This window comes from Micropterus salmoides, unplaced genomic scaffold (genome assembly GCF_014851395.1).
Source record: "Micropterus salmoides isolate LMB-PRFRI ecotype aquatic unplaced genomic scaffold, ASM1485139v1 Ms_hic_scaffold_22, whole genome shotgun sequence".
NCBI lineage: Eukaryota > Metazoa > Chordata > Actinopteri > Centrarchiformes > Centrarchidae > Micropterus > Micropterus salmoides.
The window spans coordinates 8,524,576-8,547,899 of NW_024041373.1; the positions used below are offsets into that span (position 1 = coordinate 8,524,576).

The 23,324-nt window shown below is 39.6% G+C and overlaps 2 protein-coding genes across 2 annotated transcripts in view; one reads left to right on the top strand and one right to left on the bottom strand.

Annotated features, from left to right (window-relative positions):
• LOC119917695 (cadherin-23-like) overlaps positions 1-1,687 on the bottom strand; it is a 150,537-nt gene extending 148,850 nt beyond the window's left edge. The window contains exon 1 of the mRNA XM_038738109.1: positions 1,599-1,687. The gene's annotated coding sequence lies outside the window, so the exon portion shown is untranslated. The remainder of the gene's footprint in view (positions 1-1,598) is intronic.
• A 15,177-nt stretch (positions 1,688-16,864) lies between these two features.
• Positions 16,865-23,324, top strand: part of plpp4 (phospholipid phosphatase 4) — a 56,880-nt gene continuing 50,420 nt past the window's right edge. The window contains exon 1 of the mRNA XM_038738190.1: positions 16,865-17,358. Within this exon, the coding sequence (XP_038594118.1) occupies positions 17,270-17,358 (89 nt within the window). The 5' untranslated portion in view covers positions 16,865-17,269. The remainder of the gene's footprint in view (positions 17,359-23,324) is intronic.

Genomic DNA, 23,324 nt, shown 5'->3' on the forward strand with positions numbered 1-23,324 from the left:
TATCACATACATAATATATCTGATTCTTTGATGCTATAGTAACAATCATTTTAAAAGACTTGTGCAGCATATGAGCATTTTTATGGTATACTTTGACTTGACAGTAGCAGTAGTAGTGACAATAGCAGCATATCAGTATTAATACACAGGTGGACTACAGTGAGGATGAGAGTGAACCTACCACTACCAGGATCACTAAGGCCAAAATGTCCATGTAATGTGTATTTCAGTAGTAGTAGAACAAGCTTGGTCACTCCTTTAATGCCATAATTCTGACTCTGTATAACCCACCTGAAGCACATCATTGTATGCACCATATAATCTGTAATCTATAATCTGTAGGTTGGAGGCAACACATGTATGATCAGAGTTCAAACTGTGATCAATACTCATTTGCTCCCAGCTGAGTGTGTCATATATTGCACTACTTGTGAACATATTAAAAAAAATAAAACAATATAGGCCTAATGGCGTAAGAACATATTTTCTGATTCTAAATGACAGAATAACGATGATAAATCAATGTTCATTTGCATATTAAAATTGATAAAAGGTTTAACTTTTTGCTAAATCAACCAGCAGTGGTCCAAATCCAATAAATCTGTGTTGCTGGGAAAATATCTCAAACATCACTATCCACATACTGTCATCCAGACTTACTGATGGATATCTTTAATAAAATCTATTTTGAATTAAATCTTGATTTGAGCACTTGAACTGACTGAAAAGTATGCGCTCTCAGGACAGGAGGTAAAAAAACTACTGAAAAATGTCAAAAATCTGCACTGCATTATTTTGCAACGTCAATGTTGTATCAACTGTCTAGAAAGAAATTCGTGCTTGGACCCTAAAGAACAATTACATAAAATATGCAACAACTGTTTCATGTACAGTTACAAGATGTAGATAATTACAAGAAGGGGCTATATTGCCAAGAAAATGAAGTGACCAAGGATGCAGGATAAATAGTTCGATCTCAAATGGACCGGTGTTGCCCTTTAACCTGTCGTTGCGTCGCTGCCGCGTTCAGGTGACACATGAATAAATAAGTGTCCACCAAGGCGCTTCCCAGAAGTCACCTCCGGAGTGGCCAGGGCTACCTGAGATAACACCGTACACCCGACACCTCTGCGCAAGCATGCACACTACATCACATTTACTGACTGCTTAAATACGATCAAATAACCCCTGATGAAATAACAGCAACAGTTGGAATGGACCATTACAGAAAACAACAGAACTTGAATAAGGCTGGGTGATCGAAGATATGCTATAAAAGAAAGGCTATTGCCTATAATCTAACCGGTCGTCCCACTGGAGTGATAGCTCATTGAAACATGACTTATATGATCGATCAACTACTTCCTAAAGTCTCGTTGCGCAAATTCAAAAGACGCCGCATAATATGCCAAAGTAAGACAACTATTGGTGAGCGAAAAAGTCGTGAATTACGCATTATTACAACTACAAGAAAATGTTATACTACATAATGAAAAACATTATCATTTGAGTGAAAACGTCTCTGCCGCAGTCATCCTCTAATGCTGCTTCGTGTCTATCAACTCAATAGCGTGATGATCATTATCATATTGTCCTACCTTCCTAGTCCGTGTCCGTCGCTGGCTGAGCGCCTTTAGATTCGATTGCCTGTCCTGCTGTGATGCGTTACCAAGTATCTGCTTCCCCTCTCTCTCTTCCTCCCTCCCTCCCTCCCTCCTTCTCTCTCTCTCTCTATGTCTCCAGTTAGCTTTACTGTATCACCAGCAATGCACTGGTTATTACAAATTTCACTTCCCAGTGTTCAGTACTACCACTGCAAAACCCACCCAGCGCAACATAAACCTTCACTTGTGTGGAGCTCCTGAATAATGTTCCGTTTCACCCCCACTCCTCCTAAACCAGGGTTACACTCCAGCAGTCCCAGCTCTTACAGGTACAGCCCCATAGGTTTTAAATGTTGTAACTACGCAATAATATCTAACTGTCTCATTTAAAACACTCTCACACACACAAGTGTCCGTGAATGCAATTCTATATTTAGCATTTGAAGTGGATTGAATTTATTATATCTGTTTCTGCAGATAGCAAATATAAGGTATATCCCTGATACGTTTATGTCAGTGAAAAATGTAAAAAATAATTCAGCTGAGATGTGTTATCGAGTCATTTACAAGCTTCACAGAAGAGGGCTGAATTTACTGAGATTAAAGAGATCTATTTATGAGCCTCTTAAATAAGCTTATGAGCTAATATATTACACAGATTCAATTTGAAAACCACTGAGGTCATGGATCTGAAGAGCAATGGCCAGTGTTATACCACCACCTAGTGTATAAAACAAGAACTAACAAATAAAACATGCCGCTACAGAAATATCCAAATAAGACAATTTAGAACTGGAGAAAATGGCCACTTGAAAGTAGGTTGAATACATGCACAATTTCACAACAGGGTAGGCTACATAAGAAATTGTTTTATATTTGGCTAAAAATAGGACGGGATTTACAAAAACGTAACTCCCAGCAGTAATATCTGAAATCAACTGCTTGTCAAATTCTGTTTCTCACAGAGCCCTCTGTGATCTGAGCTCTTAGTCTATATGTCATCCATCCATCCATCCATCCATCCATCCATCGTCAACCGCTTATCCTGCGTACAGGGTCGCGGGGGCTGGAGCCAATCCCAGCTGACATCGGGCGAAAGGCGGGGTACACCCTGGACAGGTCGCCAATCTATACATCATGCTAAAATCAGTAATTTGGTGTTTAGCAGTGTTTACCAGCCTCTTGTTCCTGACATGGTTGTTGTTGTGTACTTAAGGGTCTTTGGACAGAATTGCACTTACAGGGGGGAGACACTGAGATGTTAGTAGAGAGAAACCACTGTACTGTCAAGAGACCCTGGTAGCTGCTTTGGTAGAGCTATTTAGTGGCCATGGGGCACCTAGCTGAGTTTTTGTGAGAGAAATGCATTGCTTTAGAACAGATTTTTTATTCAATATTTGCAAGTTGTGTCATGTCAGTATTCCACAAAAACATGTGAACATTTTTCAGCTGAGTGAGAAGTTAATTTAGTGAATCTGTGAACCTTAAAAAGACATAATTTTACGTACAGTCGTACATCAATACAACACATTATAAATCCATACAGAAAATTCATCTGAACAGAATCGCGCATTTCCTTGAGGTGCAGAAGTTGAAGAAAAAGCCTGAATATGGTTTGGATTGTCTTTTTTTTTTCACACCAAACAGATTCTTATTCTGTTAAGTCAATTTTTGCAGTGTGACAAAGCCAATGTGCTGCTAAAAATGTCTTTTCACACAAATCACAGCTTCATGACCTCACATCCACTTTCAAGCCTTGATAACACTCCTGCTATCACGTCTCTTGTGATTTAATTAAAGCATAAGAAAGAAATTCCTGCCTTTGTCAGTGGTTTGAAATGCAGAGCCACTATCCATGAGATTTGGGAAAACATCCTATTTCTGAGGAACAATCAATGTTTTGTCCTTAAATATTTTCACAATGTCTTTCTTGGCCAAGTCAATAACTCAAAATGACAGATACAATATATTTTAACTTCATCAAAGTTAACTCTGGATAACAGATGGCTGCCAAACAAAGGGAAATTTGGTTCTAATTTACATAAGGCTAGGGCAGTAATATCCTCCCTTTTGCCATGTTTTTTCATATTGCAAAATGGTATAAAATGATTGTTTCCAGCATCATCCCACAATGCAACATTGCACAAGTGCTATGGCAAGCACCCCTACAAACATTATGTAAGTTGACATGTAAGTTTGTGAATCTTCTGCTTTTATTATCCATTTCATGTGTAATGCTCCACTGTAGTGGGTCCTTAAGCAGTTGTATTGTTGTAATTAGGGTAAGATTGTGATGTGTGATGTGTGGCAACACACCTTTTTATTGATTGTGCAGGCCATTCAACTTCAGTTAATTGATCTGGCCACTGATCCCTTGCTGAGGACCAAATGCCTCACTTGTATGTTACAAATTGCATCACTAAGAAAGGGGACTCACTGAAGGGAGATAATGTGGAACTGAATGCAGCACTATGGTGGAGTGAGGGAGCAGACAAGTTTATCCAAAGAAGGTTAAAGTCAAGGACAACTGGACTTGGTTGAAGATACTAGAAGACGTTTCGTCCCTCATCCAAGGGACTTCTTCAGTTCTGACTGACTGGCAGGGAAACTCAGCTATTTAACCTCAGTAGGGTCGTTTGCCAGGATCGTCGTTTGCCAGGATCGTCGATACTGCTGGTTCATTAGTGTTCCTGGCTGTTGTAACGACAGTCGTTATGGTCGGTAGGACTACCCGAGGCCAAGACTGAACGACCATCGTTGGCATCTTCACCTGAGGCCAATAGGTTACGTTTGTTGAGTTTCCTGGGAAGAGATGAAAGGACAGCATTGTAAGTGGGGGATAAGTGGTGGCGTAGACCCCCTCCCCTGTTCAATGACGGCTTCTCAACCCTGGTGTAGATGGCTTCCTTGACACCTCTTTCAAACCATCCATCTTCTCTGTCTAAAATGTGCACCTGGTGGTCCTCAAACGAGTGTCCTCTGTCCTTCAGATGTAAGTAGACTGCAGAGTCTTGACCTGAGGAGTTGGCCCTTCTGTGTTGAGCCATGCGTTTGTGTAGTGGTTGTTTAGTCTCCCCAATATACAGGTCTGTGCATTCCTCACTGCATTGGACCGCATACACTAGATTGCTTTTCTTGTGTTTGGGTGTGCGGTCTTTGGGGTGTACCAGCATCTGTCTTAGCGTGTTCTTGGGTTTAAAAAACACAGGGATGTTGTGTTTGTTGAAAATCCTCCTGAGTTTCTCTGATACTCCAGACACGTATGGAATCACAATGTTGTTGCGTTTGACCTTCTTTTCCTCCCCTGTAGTTTTGTTCTTCTTGGATCTTGTGGATGTTTTCACAAAGGTCCATTTAGGGTATCCACAGGCTGTAAGTGCCCCTTTCAGGTGGTTCTGTTCCTTCTCTCTGGCTTGGGCGCTTGTTGGTATGTTTTCCGCTCTGTGGTGCAGTGTTCTCATGACCCCTAGCTTGTGCTCCAGTGGGTGGTGGGAATCGAAGAGTAGGTATTGGTCTGTGTGTGTGGGTTTTCTGTAAACACCAATTTGCAGGCTCCTGGCAAACGACCCTACTGAGGTTAAATAGCTTATTTTCCCTACCAGTCAGTCAGAACTGAAGAAGTCCTTTGGATGAGGGATGAAACGTCTTCTAGTATCTTCAACCAAGTCCAGTTGCCCTTGACTTTAACTTTCTTTGGATAACTATGACCTGGATGACCGAGAATCTTCACAGACAGCAGACAAGTTTGAACTAGGACAGGTAAAAACAAAAAATATTTTACTCACATTGCTGTTCTGATGACTTTTCAATAGTACAACTAAAAGCACAAACAAAAATGTGTCATGGCTACAGAAACAGTTTTCATAAAACATCTGAACCACTTTGTTACAGAATGCCCTAGACAGCATTTTGATTATCAGAAACTGTATTTTTACAGACTATTGCTAGGGTTTACTACTGTAACTAATGTACTGTTCATATAACAGCAGTATAAAAAGTTGTGATAAATGCACAATATAGTATTTTAGTATATATGTATATGCAGTACCTACTTACTTTAAGTCACACAAGTTGATTAGCGTTAAAACATCAGTCCTAAGTCAAGTTACCTTAAATTATTTTTATTTCTGATGCACAGGGTGTGATGATGTGTCAGAAAGTGATGTTTTGCTGCTCTCTGCTGGATATTTCACTCAACTGCGATTTCAAAGTGTTTGCACTGTGCCTCTCAAATAGCATTCACGTTTGAAGCTGTTTTGTTTTACAACCTTTACAAACCAGGGAAAGAGTCACAAAGGCACACAAGTTCAGTTATAATGTCAAGAATAATGTGTGAATGCAACAGATGATATTATTAACAGAGGAGTGGTAATTTTACTTTTGAGCCTACGTGATGTGTATTAGCAATATATGGCTTAGCTGACCATGTTATGCTTGGCAGAGTAGCGACTGCAATATTATTTTCTGCTCCTACACACAATACCTATTCAAAGACTGGAAAAAAAAGACCCTGGCTAAGTAATCACTTAGACATTGATCAGACATTTATCAATATATGACAATGTGTTAATTTTATGTGACCCAGTGTATTTGTCAATAGCTACACACAAAGGTAACCTCACTGCTGTTAGCTTACTGCTTTGCCTCACATGACAGTATTTCTCTTCTGTCCTTCAAACAACTTTTTAAAATCCATTTTCAGTTCTCATAGCAGGAAAAGCACAGGTGTAAATAACATCATTAATTATGGCTGTGTGTTTAGAAAACATGCCATTGAGCCAACATTCACAGCAGGAAGGCCGTGGAGCTAAGTAGAATAAATGAAGTGAAGCCATTATAAATGCTATCAATTATCTACACCTGTGGGTTTCCTGCCATGACATGACAAAAGGCCAACTATACAATTTATTGAAGGAGGTGTAAAGTTCTGGATGACCCAATAAAATCTGTGACATTTCACTTAATGTTATATAGCCACAGCAACACAATACATTTAAATAATTCACATGTATTAATTAATATATAATTAATACATAATTGTCATGTGTCTGACTCACATGAAATTGCACAAATTTGTAACATGAACACATTATAGCAATATCTCAGTGTGAAAGTGTGTCCATATAAATTGCCACATTTTGTTTTGTGTCCTTGTAATATGTGTAATGTTTGTTTATGTCCACACTTGAATTGAACAGTGCATCTCATTTGCTTTTAGACTACAGTCTCCCGTGTCTGCAATACGTTTTTATGAAACTCAATGGCAGTGCCAGAAACCCTGTATAATGCCACTTGGCAGTAGCCACACAAACCACAATGGTGAAGATTTGTACTAAATACCAGGGTATATCTGGGGGAGTGTGATAGTGTTTTGACTGTAAGGAAGATTTAATTGTAACAAAAAAAATATTTCTTGGTTAACTAATCCTAACTGATTAAGGTGTCTATACATTTTGGCTTTGTGAGACAGTTGAACAAATTCACAAATATTATGTGACCTGTACCAAATCTTTGAAATAACAGAACATGATTACATCAGCCTTTATATGGCTTAGTGTTCCCATTTAAGATTTGAATGCTTAGACTGGACATGCAGAAATAGCTCATCTTTCTTATTGTTGAGAGGCAATTTTGTCCCCTGAAACCACTTCTGACATCGAGCAGTTGCATCTTTATACACAGAGTGAGAGAGAGGTCCTTCTGTGTTTTGAGCAATGTGGTAGTTTGCTAATGACTTCCCAGCTGTCATCTGGAAGAAACTGGTGCCAAAATGGGCAGGATGATGAAGAAAGCTCAGGCTATTACACTGGCACTGCCACGGCAGCTTCCCTTGGCAGTCATGAATACCTAGACAATGGCTGGCCTAGGTTAATGTGCACCCCTATTAGTGACAGTTACCCAACACCTTTGGAAGGACACAACAGGACCATGCCAAGCAGAACCAGGGTTCCAGCGTGGCTCCATTGTCCCATTATTATTTTCTGCTAAAGGCGCGTCTTCTGTCTGCTCCACGGAGCTGCTCATGCACAGTAGAGTCACTGCTGTGCTCTATTCAGGCCGCTGCTATGGATAGGACGAAGGGTTATTGGTGAGAGACAATGAAAGTATTTCTAATGGCAAGAGATGATACAGACAATGAAAAAACTTGTTTTGTGTTCAGTGAGTATGAACATGGTTTGAAAATTGATTTCAGAATAATAGGCCTTTTTGACATGTCACAGTAGGAATTTAACAGGTTTAAACAATGACATTAATGTTGGCTGAATTCCACTTAGCTGCTTCAGTTTTAGGGTCCTGGTTGTGCATACTGCCTCACTGTTATAGTTTACCGGTACACTCAATTATTGTTAGTGTCATTCATTTTATTAGTAAGACTAGTGCTTTTCTATCAGTTTTCAATGTTTTCAATGTGAAAATGGTAGAGAGTGGACGGGGAAAGAGAGAGAGAGAGAGAGAGAGAGAATGGGTTGAAGAGGGAATAGCTGATGGAAGTGACTGTGAGATGAAAAGAGAGGAGAAGTTGCCTCTGGGTTTCACAGTCAGCGGCTGGGCAGACCGGGCTGCACAGTTGGATGGAGCTGGAAAACCTATTGTCTCAAAGACAGCTTGAGCAATGAACCATGAGAATGACCCTTGCAAACCACCCTGGTACACAATGACACAATGGAAGCGTGTCATGTGGCATGACTGAGGCTGAGGGGAGACTGGGGTTTTGAAAAGGGAAAAGAAAACTAAACTTTATACTCTTAAGTTCAAGTCACCATATCACTGTCTCTAAAGGCCTTCACATGTCCAGAAAGATAGATTCTTAAAAGTTATATTATATATACACTTCTCTTTATAAAATCTCTTTATAAAAATAAATAGCACTCTTTTACATGCCTGTGAAGATTCTCAGTCATTCAGTTTATAGTTATCCAAGGTGGGTTAAAATCAAGGGCAACTTGACTTGGTTGAAGTTACTAGAAGTCATTTTGCCTCTCATCCAAGCAGCTTCTTCAGTTCTGACTGTATGTGTCGGACTGGTAGGAAATCCCAGCTATTTAACCTCTGTGGGGTCGTTATCAAGGTGATGGATATGGCTTGGTTAATTGGTGCTCCTGGCTCTTGTAACAACAGTCGGTCAAATGTGAGTGTTTGTTTAATATCCTGGGAAGGGATGAAAGGACAGCATTGTATGTTTTGTATTGTACAGACAATACTGTCTTTCATCCCTTCCCAGCAGATTGAACAAACATTCACACTCACAGGGGTCATTCAGACTTGGCCTCCAACGACCATAACGACTGTCATTACAACAGCCAGGAGCACTAACAAACCAAGTGGTATCCATCACCTTGATAACGACCCCCCAGAGGTTGAATAGCTGGGATTCCCGGTCAGTCAGTCAGAACTGAAGAAGCCTCTTGGATGAGAGGACCAAACATCTTTGAGTATCTTAAACCAAGTCCAGCTGCCTTTGTTTTTGACCCTCTTTGGGAACACTTTAATATGCAAAATTCAAAATCCTTTGCTATGACAATCTCACATACAGTATAAGCAAATGCCTTAATGATGAAACACACCTCAATCACTAGTACCGCCGATTCAAATGAACAACTTTGGACAAGACATTATGCAAACTAGCAGGATGGTACAGCATGGATGCAGAAATGTAACCTCTCCACTTTTATTGCTGAAGCATCATAATTTGCAAATAAACTCCTGCACACAATCTAACATGCAAATACTACATTTATTTGCTAGACCTTCATCAGGCAAATGGTTTGTGACAATGAGAAGCCATCTTAAATATGGAGTGGCTGTAAGTCTGCAACCAATCTCATTCAGCACAAGCAATAGCAAGACTGATTTCAGTTCAAAAATCAGTTTACTGACAGTCTCCTATAACACGCATGGAGCAGCTAGAACAGTGAAACAAACTGTATAATACTAAAATGCTAACATAAATTGGTAGATTACTATAATTGAATGCTTAAAGCCCCAAAGGCTAAACTACATTTTTAAAAAGATAGATTTCCAAGTATTGCAGGTTACATTTGTAGATCATGAACCTGTAGAGTACATTTACATTACTTACACTACTTACTTATGTATTATAAATACAAGGTGTAAATATAATAGACATCAAGGCCTCAGACATTTCATGGAATTTCAAGGAAGGAATCTACATCAGAGCATGGACTCATGAACTAATTTCTGACATCAAAGGGCTTTTAATAGAAATGAAATGATCAAAAAACGTCTTGCATTTTAGTGTTAATTGCACTTGTACATTCCAACGTTGTGCATCCTTTAAAGTATCTCTAATATGACAGTATGGTTATTGATGAAGCTTGTATGAACATAGAGGACATACATCACTTTAAAAAGCATGAAGGGCAGTAATATGATGTTGTTTGCAAAGGCTGCAGCTTTAAAACAGAAGCACCTGCCACCATGTAGCAGGGAGAGTAATACATCTAGGTCGGCTTTTGACAGACTTAGTTGTGATAACAGATGGCAGGTTGAGTTCTCATGAATAACAAGGAGCACAGTAGACCCTGGCTTGTTTCTCTTAGAATCATATTAAAATGAAATTACTCAGAGCAGTTTGGCATGAAAGAAGAATTTGCTTAGAGGAGAGAAAACGCACAGGCGGGATAGCTGTCTGTGTTTAATACTCATCCTGCTTCTCTTTCTCTTTTACTTAATTACATGTTCTATGGCATCCCATTCTTAATAGAGATTTACTTTCACCAGGGCATTAAATTTAGGGACACACTTCCGGAACAACTTTAATTGGACATCTCTGCAAACATGATACTGTTTGCTATTAGTTTTTTATTTTGCTCTTTCGTTTACCTTTTTTTCTTCCCCCCTAAGTATTAATTTGTTTGTTTATCAGTTTTAATGGATTGCCTGATGGATAATAGGTGTACAGTATCACTGAACTGGGATTTAGTACTCATTTTGTTCAGTTAATGAGATAATAATATCTTTTTTTCTCTCCACAGCAGCTCTCCCCACACATTTAGCACTGACTATCTAAATGTGAAAATGGGAGAGAATGGCTCAGCGATACCAGTAGTAATCACTCATTTCTATTAAGTGTTCTTAATTTATATCCCTGTCCCTGTCTCAAGAAGATAAGACAAGAAGATCCCATAAAACAAGACAGGTTTAGTTTAGTAGGGGGGGGGGATTTCTGCTTTACTATGATGGTGATATAGCTGGAGAGAGACAGGAAAGTTGGTGGAGAGAGAGAGGGGTTTTCTACTTTTATGTCTGATTAGACCTCTGCTTTGCTGATGATAGGTGGAGCTCTGCTGACAATTACATGACATCGTCAAACTCCAGGTACCAATTAGAATGATAATGGTGTTAGATGTAAAAGGCACTTCTCTTTGATGGAGCTCTCAAAAAAATCTGATCAACAATGAGGGCTCTGCTTAATAAACATACATGGACAGAAATCTTAGTTAAATCAAATCAGTAACACTACACAAAGTGGAGTTTGGGTTAGTGGATAATGGTGCTGACATGTGCATCAGATGAGTCAGAGTGAATGCCTGCATGAATATGATTGGATATTACCAGTTAGCTAATGCAAGCACGACTTCATTGCGCTTGCATTTAAATAAACAATATGTAATTTTGATTTGTTTGAAAGTTTGTAATTTAGTACATTTGTGACATTTGAAAAAAGTAACATATAGGCTACAAGAAATATGGTCCCGTAGAGAATAGCAACTGGGTCAAATGGCCACAGAGTCGTGGAGAACAGACATGGAATCACCAGCAAATAAGAGGCTGTGTACTCAACAACAAAGTACAGTCCTGGGTAAATCAATACATTTTCTTACTCAACAAGAAAGTACATCTCAGGGGTGAATCAATATGTTTTCTCCTCCAATTGTTTAAAGAAAGAATTTTGGATCCAATCTGAAATCGCAATGATTTTTTGCTTTAGGTGTTTTAGAGGCTGATCAATGACATGATTCTCATTCCAAGCAATTCTTGGCCCATCTGTGAAGCTGCAGTTTCTAACAGAATTATAAGCGGGGAAGCTAAAGTAGTTAACAGTCACACTCTGTATGTGTGCATACAGTATACATGCTAGATGTAGTCTGTAAATTACTGCATGAAATACTTTGAAAATATGTATGTTATATTTTTCACAAAATCTCAAACATGCTCTAAGAGCACATGCGTATATAAAGTGGCTCTCTGAAAGGTAGAGGCATTTTAGCTCTGATTCATTTTCTCTATAAGACCAGCAATTTATCCACCCTGAAGCAAGGCCTTCTCTGCAATAGCAATCTAAGAACTTACATTACAATAGGGCAAATGGATGACACTGTGGTGGACTTACAAATCAAACAAAAAACCACAGTAGGCCAGACAAAAAGAGCAGCTTGAATATTCCTATTCTTGTCACAGTTTAATATTTCATCACTGTGTGTCATTTTCAAAGGCAGAACTAATAGCTGACATTAATTACTAATTTCACTGATGGCATTAGCACTGATAAGTGTGATGATTATCAGATTAGTCAAGCTGTATTATGCTTAAAGACCCAGAACAAGATCGTGAGTACACAAAAATGAGGGACAGTGATAGAAAGAGACTTTTCACTAAATTCCCTCTTTTCCTCAATCTCAACATCCCGCCTCTACTGAATACAGGTTCGAACAAACTTACAACCACAAACATTTACAGCTCCAGAGCCATTTGCTTATATTTAGATGTTTTCAAAGTAATACATCTGACCTAAATGAAGACAGTGATAAGAACATCTTATCACAGAGTGGGCTTAGAGATTCTATCTCCTGAAATACGATGATTTATTATACATTTTATATGCATTACTGACCACAGACATGCTTTGACAACTGGGGGACAACTGTTGACCTGCTATTCAGAGTAAATTTCCATGCAGTCTCAGCAACACTGACTCAGGGCCAAGTTCTGGGGAAAAAAAAAGCACACCATAAAAACATAATTCAGTTGAAAGATTTCTTTAAATGACTTTCCGTGTTTCCTTGGTGACTCACTCTAGTTGTGACTTCCCCTCCTGTGGTTGCTTTAGCAGCCTAGACAGAAACGATGTATAGCGAGATTCCAGAAGGGGTAAGTGAGAAAGGCTTTGTGAGTGCGTGATTTGGGTGACCTGACACTTCCAAATCTCCAGAACTCTCTGCATGTTGTCACCCTCTCCAGCCACTAGAGGTAATTGTTACGTTGTGCAGCAAAGATAGTACTGCTGTTGTGGAAGCCTGCTCTTTTGTTTGAACTAAGCAATACTAAACCTTTGCAAAGCATGGTATTAACAGGCTTGCACTTAATGGCTTAAACAACATGGGACGTACATTATCAACAGCTATGATTTGACCAGACTTTGTTTTGTTCACCAGGACAGATGCAAACTGGTCAAGTTTTTTTTTTACTAAAAGCTAACAACCAACTAAAAATACCATCCAGTATGCTCTGAGCAGGAACCAATCATGGCCAAGATGACTTGACGATGTTAAGTCCTTCATGTCTAACTGTTGCCAATCAATTCACTTGAGACCCAGAGAAAAACCTGGCCATGGCTTGCTTCACAAATTATGAAAGCTCTGCTTCAATTTTGACAGCAGGAATTTTATTTTCAACACGGTCTGGTTGACTGAAGCTTGGAGGGGGTTGGGCAAAGAGTAAAACAATTATGACAATTTGTAAGCTAGATCAAAACCTGTTTCCACTATAGGGTGTGTGTTAAATACAGTATGATTATCATATGGTATCGATCCAGTGTCTCACCATAAACAAGTATGCTAGTGAATGCATTATAAACATTTTGCCATAGGATCTTAAAGCAATAATCCACCTAAAAGATCATAATTTGGCTCTAACCAAACGGTTAATATCAACAGATCACAGGAATAGCAAAAGAAGAAGAAAACCTGGACTCAGCTTGTTGTTGTGAAGCAGTCCCATTCCAGTGAAATGGTCTATTGATTCCTCCCTTCTCTTTGCTTTGGGTGGTTAAAAACTTCCACTCACAGGCAGTGACTAAAAAAGAGGCTGGTGCCAAAATAAATGGCATTTAAATTTACTCTGGGTGAAATTAGCTGCTGCAACTCTATTTCAACCAACTTCAAAACAGTTATTATTTAGCAATGATTCCCAGTCTTCAAAGTTGTGATCCCTCAATATAAATTAATGTCTTTTGAATCTTCATCACAGAATGCATGATGGTGAGTTGTGAGCAGTTAATCTCAGTTCATCTAGTGATTTCCCTCAGATTTTAGAGGCTTCAAGAATTAAAACTATATGGTATTTTACTTCCTACCTCAATAATCAGATTAATTTCGCGGCCTGGTTGTGAAGCATAGCAAAGAGGGAAAAGTTGACCATAAAATGTCTCCAAAGAGTTTGTAAAGCATGAGCTACGCTTTCTGAAGCCAAACAGTTTCCCTTCATGCCAGTATTTAGCACCTGCTTGTGACACTGCAAGGTCTATGTCACAAACCTGTTTCAAATGACCTACACCCCTTACTAAGTACTACTAATCGAGTCCGTAACTTTTGACAGAAGAAATAACACACATGAAAAGGTGAAGTCATAAACAATTACACTACATTAAAAACACTGTTGCTGAATATAATAAATCTTTTTTTACTCTTTTTTTTACTGTACTGCTAATGTAAGCTGTGTTAGCAAATGTTAGGTCATTATTGCTGTAGAATGGACATTACTGAGTCAGTTCATAGACTTTATAATTCTTTTCCATGTGGGTGCCTCTATTACATAAGCATAGCATTCAAGGTAAATAAAAATAAAATGTAGCATTATCCCATAGTTGTCATTTGTACCTGCAGTGGCTGTTCAGTTACATAGTTTTGTTTTAACAAATTTACAAGGTAGAAAAAACATCTAAAAGGTGTAAAATTTCCAAACATTATTATAATTATAATTCATAATACATGTATTTACATGGAAACATGTACAGTACACATTATAGGCAGAGAATGAACATGTGATGGGTGGGAAAAGAATGGCTAAAAACTAAATATGATGCAAATATGATGCTTGAATCAGTATTTGCTTGGCTTTAAAACACTTGTATTATGCTGCTTTATGTAATAATTTTGCCTCATTGTCTGAAGATACCAAGAACAAAAAAACGCAAAGTTCATGAAGGTTAGATAATGACAAAACTGGCAACAAAAATCAGGATAACTAATTCCTTTATTGAGGAATGCCACACTAATAAAGGATGCCAACCATTCTGAGTTGTGAAATATGTCTCTCTCCACTTTGGGGAGTAGTTGAATCGATGGACACAGTTGGCAATCTGAGCTTACGAGCTGATTCAAACGTTTAGAGACTAATTATAGAACTCCAAGAATAAAACATAAAAATGTGTTGCTTTCCCCTTTGTGGCACCCTTTACTGGGCTCAAAAAAAGGACTACAACTTAATTTTCCATCTTTGTGTCCCTTTTTTGTCCAGCTACACATATTATTAAGCCATGGACATAACCTGACAGCGTTACACAACAGCATTAAAGCTTACACCCCTTTAGGTTGTTCCGCATGCAAAAATGCTGCCCACATAATGATATAGTTCTGTATATAATAAACCACAAATGAGTGACATTTTCTAATAAAACCTCACCCATAGTGTAATGATGAGAGATGTATGCTTACATCTCGGGGAGCAATGGACCGATCTCTATGTAGCATGATGAGTCACTCTGTCGCAGAGAATATCCTCAACAGTGGACAGTACATTCACCCATACCCATGGAGGATATTAGGAGCACTTTGTAATCATGCATTCAACTTTGATTTGTAGAAGTACAACCTATTTTTGAGTCTGCCATATGTCTAAACTTGTGGTGTAACCACAACCTCAGGGAATGTGACTCATAGTCTACACAGCAGAGAAAGAACAATATCTCAAGAGGTGGATCCAGGAAATAGAATTATTAAATTGCAATGTTGCAATGCAATTAAAACAAACAAAAGGATAGAGATGTGCCTTTTCACATCTTGCAAAATTGTTTTTTGACAAGAAAGAATAAGTTAGCATGGAATTAACCGGAGAGACAAAAGTAATATTTTTCTCTGTCCTACAATTGAGTGTTTATGTAGTCCTGTGCCAACGCTCGTAAAGGTCTTGAAAGCCTCCCTGACCGGAGTGAATCATCTGAATCATGAGTACTGTGATGCTGCAAGGTAAAACCTTGTTGATGGCTCGTAATAAACATGCCACACTCTCTAAAAGCTGAGAAGTCTGATGGCTCCCTGAAAGCTTTGAAGTTAGATCTCACCTCCTAACCTACCACCATTTCACATCTCCTCTTGTTTTGTTTTGTACTTATTAGGGAGCTGGCAAAGACTCCAGGCACATCACCTAGACTCTACAGCATGAAACAAAGGAATAGATCAAAACCTCCATTGTGTACCTGAGTGTGTGCACGTGTTTGTGAGCGAGCATTCATACATTCATTTATCTTATTCATATATATTCAGTTTCCTGCTTGTCAAGCTTGTGAGCTAGAAAGGCGGCAGGAAGGTTTTTGGGTGAGGGGCTTTTCCCACAATGGTCTCTCCCTCTCTCACACATTCATATACACACAGAGGCAAACCTTGGACTGTAAGGTAATGCAGGAAGGCCAGTTTTAGAAGGCATGAAATATTCATGCATGTGTATGAAGTGCTGGCCAGGTTTCCTGGCCTGCAGGTATGCTGCTGCCCATGCTCCTTTATCACTGTCTGGCTGCATAGACCCTGAGGTAATGAATTCTTGTGGTATGATTGGACAGTATGGGGATGAGCCAACAGAGAGCAGGGCTTCCCTGAACTTTTGGCACATTAATGTAGTATCATATGCCAGGCTGAGTGTTGAGCCTAATTCCACCAGCCGTCGCACCGCTGTGACAATGCTCCTGCTATGAACTTCTGCCGGGAGTGGTGGTCTACTTTGTTAGTGTCACATTTACTGAGAGTGCTTCAATATTTATGTTTGTTCAGGAGCAATGTGTTGGCTTTAGACTATACAAGAAAACATTCATGTTATCGCATTACTGGAGACAAGCATTGAACTCATTCATCCTTCATACTGGAAGTCCTGAGAGTGGTACTGTTCCAGAAACCTCATCATCATCTGATTCTCCAAAGTGAAGCCAAGGGATGAGAGAGAGAGAGAGAGAGAGAGAGAGAGAGAGAGACCCACTCTGACTCTACACACACTCAGCGAGGCTTAGAGTCTCCTTACTTAGCTCTCCCATCACTTTCCCCTCGCAGTACTAGAACCCACACCTCTAATGTTTTCCCATATCTGACAATGTCTTCAGCTTCCAAAACTCTTACCCAGTTTAAGTAGACTAAATAATGGAGTAGAAGAAGGAGACTTTCAACCGATAGAGGAGCAGCTGTCAGCAACAGAGTTGCAATAAAGAAAATCGCCCGAGGGGACTGAAACAGACGGAGATCAGCGGAGACAGGCGAAGGCGAAGAAAAGGGAAGACTGCTTCAGGTGACCGAGTCGCGATGGAAGCGCACGGCGTGTGTGACTAGGGAGCACCGCTTCCCAAAGCGCTCGCTTTGTTAAGGTGGATTACAAAGTGAGAAAGATTCAGAACTGACCGGGACCCCCTTTGTCTATTTCACTTGACGGATTATCCCAGAACCATGAACGTGTCGCCCCCAGACCGCAGGAAAAACGTGCGAGAACTGGCTTTGGAGATTGGCATCCGAGTCCTGCTTTTCGGAGTTTTTGTGTAAGTAAAGCCTCAACCCGAGTTTTCTCTTCTCTGAAAAAATTCGACTCTGGCATTATGTGCTCAGGCGATGACATTTAGTTTCATGGCTGATGTCAGTGTGCCTTTACATGACCCCGAACTGCTGTGTTCAGGTTCATTTGCCGCGGTGTACTGCTGGACAGGTCCCTCTGTTGAGCCGCAACATGGACACATCACCGCTAAACGACTGGGACATACAGACTGTGTTAACAGGTTGCAAAAAACAAGTTTAAGAAATACACACTGATACAAGGGTAGCCCAACACAGTGATATCTATGACACTTTGCAAGGAGGTGGTGCCTCATAGGCGCAGCCTTCAAAACTAACATAAATATGAATTATTAATTGTCTGTCTAACCTGGAGGTATTACATCTTTTTTGCATCATGATGGTGTCATTTATTGATTTTATGCTTGATATGATCTGAACAAAAGCCCCAGGTCCTGTTATCTGGAATGACTTGAATGAAAAAAAGAAAAAAAAAAGAGTACAAAGTCGGCTCCCCTGATTTGCAGTTTGTATCGCTACCATGCCTGCTTAGCCTGTGTAGATTATCATTAATATCTGTCCTTGGGCTAAGTGGTGTGTGCTTTCACACTCAAAGGATTATAGAGCCAGGAAGAGTCGGCCTGATGCTGCACGTTCAGTGTTTGACATGGGAAAACTCACCTGGAGGAGCATCCAGTTGTAGCCTAACCCTTTGTGTATGGAAGTCTGTGGAATTCACATTTGTGGCTGGTTTGTTTTTGTGTATCAGTGTTTCAGGCCACATAAAAAGCAATTTCACACAATATCGTCATCAGCTAACTGCTCTATTCCCCAGTCACAAAGTCCACAATCACTGAAATTAATTTAGTTTCACTCCCCATATCGCCTCTTCACCACATAGAAAGCAAGCTAAGGCAAATAAACTGTGTTTGTAATGGGGCCCCATTAGTAAAATTGCTCCTCTGTATTGACAGCATTGCTACTAAACTGAGTATAAACTGTTAAATTAATTTGGTTTCACAGCCAGGTTTACGTGATGCACGCACAGACATGTAACATCAATTGCAATTGTCCACATGCTTAAATGTGCGTCATCTTTCTACCTGCACTGTATGCTGTGCAGCTTTGAGAGAGTTGTGACATATCAGCATAACTGCATGGGCAGTTGCGATTGCACAGTAATACATTCAACTACTTAGTTAATTGTATTTTCATTTAAAGTTATAAGGATAGCAGACATAAAAAAGTATACTATCAGGCTCATATTCTTAAGATTGACAGCCTTTATTTGTGATGTCAAAATAACAACCTTCAACCATACATTTTGACAGAGGGACTTTTAGGTCTTTTTGCTTTGGTACCAGCAGTAATTGTTGTATTGAGCTAGCTTTGTGCCTGGCAGTCAGCTTCACCCTTTAGAGCAACAGGTCCCTGTTCTTGTTTCACCTCGAAGCCCGAGATGAAGGCAGGATAATTGGGGTCAACTAGAATCTGTTGTTTTCTTCGCTGGAGGTATAAAGGAGCAAGCTATCACCTTTTGTGTCTGCTACTCAGCGTAGGTGTAGTATAGCGTAGCTTCGTCTTAGGGAAGAAAATGGCAGCCATATCTGTGTATGTTTACCAATAATTTCAGCTGGCAAGTATTTCCTTGCGTCATTGCTTTGTTAAAATCTTGCTTCTCCCATTAGAATGTAATTGTGTTGTTTTCTACCTCTGCAGCTCAGTATCACATTTGAGTAGCTGGAATAAAAAAAAACACACAGAAAATCTTTCACATTTACTGTTCTTTCATAATTGTGAACATGCACCAAGAGAGGCTGAAAATGAATGAATTCATCCTTTAGTTTGTGCTCATGAGCAGATATGAGTGCATCAGAGGGGAGTCTTTAATCAGAGATCACACAAGCAAGTTCTATCATTTCTTTTGTCTTTGATTCTGATTAAAGGACACTGACTCTAACACCAAAATACAACTGCTTGACTGGTCCGCCACACAAACTGTTTTTGTGTTTCTCCGCCACAAAGTAAACCACATCTCTGTACACTCTGGGGACTGTTTCTGTATGACGGTAACTTTTAAGTCTGAGAGCCCAGAATTTACTGCGTTACTCGCATCCAAATATTGTGAAATATGACCAGCCTTTAAGGGAGTATTACTTTTTATTTGCCCTTGCTTGCCAAAGCTGCCTGTCTGTTCCAGGCCTCAGGAGGTGCACTGACCTTAGCGACGGGCCAAGTGTGTGACGTTAGGTTGATCCTAGGTGATATCAAACTGCCAATGCTGTGTGGTCATCATAGCTCGGTGGGCGCCCCAGGAGTCGCACATCTCCCGAGAGTAGAACAAAAAGTTCAATCTAAATGGAAATGGATCTTTGACATTTAACAAAGTGGAAAAAACAAAAGCTGAAAACTGAATCAGAAAAAGAAAAAGGTCCTTTCTTTTTTTTGGTTAGATACTTCACATAAAAAGAGAGGATAATGAGATTTGTGCTATTTCACTTTCCTTGTAATCTGGAGCAAATCAAGCAAGAGTTTAGGCAAATACCAAGAAGTAATTTCTTCCTGGAGTGGTTGTGTGGCAGACTTTATGTCCTCAATCAACACAAGCTAAGAGTTAAAGTTCCTTTCTGTTTGTTCCTCAGCTCACAGTTGGACACTTGACTAAGCAGATATATTCCAGTAAATATCAGAAAACTGGCTCAAAGGAGAAGAGGAGACAGAGCAAGAAGGACACAGAGACAAAAAGAAAGAGACAGAAGTAGAAGATAAGATGGAGGACATGGAGTTCGGAAGGTCTAGATTGTTTTCAGATTTTACAGATTAAAACCTGATGCACAGCAAGTAGAAAGGCACCAAAACCACCATGAGAACTCTATCAGTGCAATCTGAAAGCTTCTTGATGGACTGATTGGCTAGAGAAGAGGCAGTTGTTTTATGGGCTGATATACACAACAACAACATAAATTTGTTTGTGCTATGGGAAACAATTTGGACTGAATCAACTCTTTTATTGCAGAGAATTATTGTGATTGAAAAGGAATTTTGTTTATTATATGAATTTGCATTGAAACATGCCAGAGTGTCCCATATGAGATGAGCTAAATACCCTCTGACATTGGTATGATCTTGGAATATTAAGGATTATAATGTAGTTGTTGTCAAATTAGGCTAACAGCGTGTGCTCTACAACAACACCAGTTATCCCTCAAAACTGTGTTCGGCACTGCATATCAGCCACTCCTCTCAGAGGAAGGCTTAGGAGCAACCCTAGGTTTCAGCCCAGAGCCTTGGCAAGTCTCAGAAAGCCTTGTGAGATGTTGAGGAAGAGTAGAATGTCAGGCTTTAGACTGTTTAAGAATAAGCGGATTGTTTAGCTCACATGTTAAGGATGGGGGCTCTTACGTTCTGGTTTTGAGGAGAAAATCTCTTTGTAGAGGACTGGTTGCAGTGTCTTCAGGGCACGTCGTCTCTGTAGTTGACATAAGTATTTCTAATCCAGGAAAAAGTTTCAGTAATATGTCGTTTGGTTATTGGATTAATGGTGAAAAACTACAATCCTCAAGATTTCAGGTCGGGTTGATTTGGCAACACCCGGGGTTACCTTGGTAACAGCAAGTGCAGAAAGCGTCAGAAAGACAACAATTGAGCAACTTGTGTATTTGTTTACAGTGCAATCAAACACACTTATGTTGTTTTAATAAAGATGTCAGCCAAAGATAATTGTAACTGCAATCTGATTTCATGCTGCACACGGCGCAAGTACTTTACCACACAATGGGACACGGTGAACTTTGTTATCTTGCTGAGGAGTTGGAGGTGTGCAGCCTGTCGCCTGCAGCTCTTCATCTAACAGCTCACTGTGGCAGCTCATTCTTGTTGCAAATGCAGAAATGTATGTTCTGTTAATTAGATGCATTTCTGAAAACGGATTGGGGTCAACGCTAACCACAGTGACAAGTACATTTCTTTCTGTGACTGCTTCACAATAAAACCCTGTATTTTGTTAGTTGAATGCTTGTAATATAAAGCAGGATGCTGTGTTTACAGTAACTTAATATAGCTACTTTAAAGCACTATTAAAAGATGTTTAACATTAATTCCTGTAACCTGAAAGGGTTGCTAATACTGCTGATCTCGATCCCCCAAAAAAGGCACTTCACTCTGCAGCTCTAAAGCCTTTAGCTCTATGTTTTGTTTCACTGTCTATATGTTTTAGTCCAAACCGCTCATCCCATGGGCAAAATCTCCAAGCAAACAAGCTCACTGATTTTACGATACCTGTGCACTGTGTAGAGCTGAAGTAAAAGAGTTTCAGATGAAGATAGTTTAACATCTAGCATTTAGAACCAGGCTATTTTTTTATTTTATATTATTATATTATGTTATATTATGGGTGTGAATCTTTCAGTATCTAATGAGTCACGATTCGATTCAAAATCAATTCTCGATTCTGTACATAGGGGTGCTAATTTCTGGATCTACTCTAAGCCACTGTGTGCTAAGACAGGCGATGTGGCAAATTTTGGGATGAAAGCAGCTCTGGGTGATGGCCTGTGATGTGTGCCCGGGCATCTGTAGTGTTCCCGAAGTATTTCATTTTCATTTTGCTTTAGGGGGCAATGTTATTGGAGGTATCAACTATTTTGATAATAGTAATTTTTCATGTAAAAACATTTCATGGTTCCAGCTTGACAAAAGTAAGGCCTTTCTTTTTAATAATTTTTGCTTATAACCCGTGTTGGGCATTTACGCGTTACTGTAATAATATTACTTTTCCCAGTAACTAGTAGTGTAACTAATTACTTTTCTAAAACGGTAATATTATTACTAGTTACTAAGGCAAGTAACGCTGTGTTACTACTAAAGGAAGAGAGGAGAATAAGGGTGAGAGGCGTTCTGTCCACAGCTGTAAGTAGCTACTGCCATTAATGTGTCACAGTCTAAGATGCAAAGAACATTGTCGTATTTTGTAAACTCTGTGTGACCAGCAAAAAAATTTCAACCGCGAACAATTCTACATCTGATTTATTGAAGCATCTGCAGAAGCAGCACAGCGACGTGAAACTTACAGAAAAAAACTCCGGCAGCTGCTGTTACTGATGCTCGGACTTGTCGGAAGAGAGTGGCGTTAACGTAACGTTTTGTAACTACTGAAGACTGCTCTTAGAAATAGGCTATATGTGCAGAAATACAGCTGTCAAAAAGTCAGGATTTACTTGCTTTATTTTGTTATTTCAGCCGGTGGCGTTAAGAAACGTTAGGCCTAGGCTATATGCTTTGTAAAAACCGCACTCCTTGCTGCTGTTATGGTTATGCTTTTAGTTAAAAAGTAAGGAGAGACTGCTTTGTTTGGGGGTGAAGGGGGTGGTAGGGAATGCAGTGTTTCCCATAATTAGCCTATAATTTGGATAATTATCAACGCGGACCGCCACATATTGATTTTCCAAATTTTTACTAGGCGTATTTAAAATCATTTTTGATTAAGGAGCTGTATTGAGGAGCATATATTCGTGCAGCACCTCCTGGCTTGGCTCGCTCCCTCTTTCTCTCTCTTTCTCTCCCTCTCTCTCGTGAACCCTGCTGCACAAACCTGTCCAATGTTAGAATGACCTAATACATTTTTCTGTGCTGTTACACACTCAGAACACATTATCGCTTTACACAGACTTTTTTGGTTTTCTAACAAGGAAGTTAGCACACCCACAGCCTGTACCTGTGGTTGCTTTATTTTCGACAATTCTGCCTCGGCTAGTACTTGTTGCCTCAGTTAGTTTGGTAAAAGGGTAATTTGGAGTTGGAGACCGGAGTTGTTGTATTGGAGCAATGTTAGGAAACAAGATATCAAAATGTGGGAAAATAGGGGCCAGCTTAAAAAAACCCCAAATGTATCTTTAAGGTTTAGGGTAGGGTTAGGGATAGTCAATCAGAGGTAGAGTTGGGGGTAGGACTAGACGCA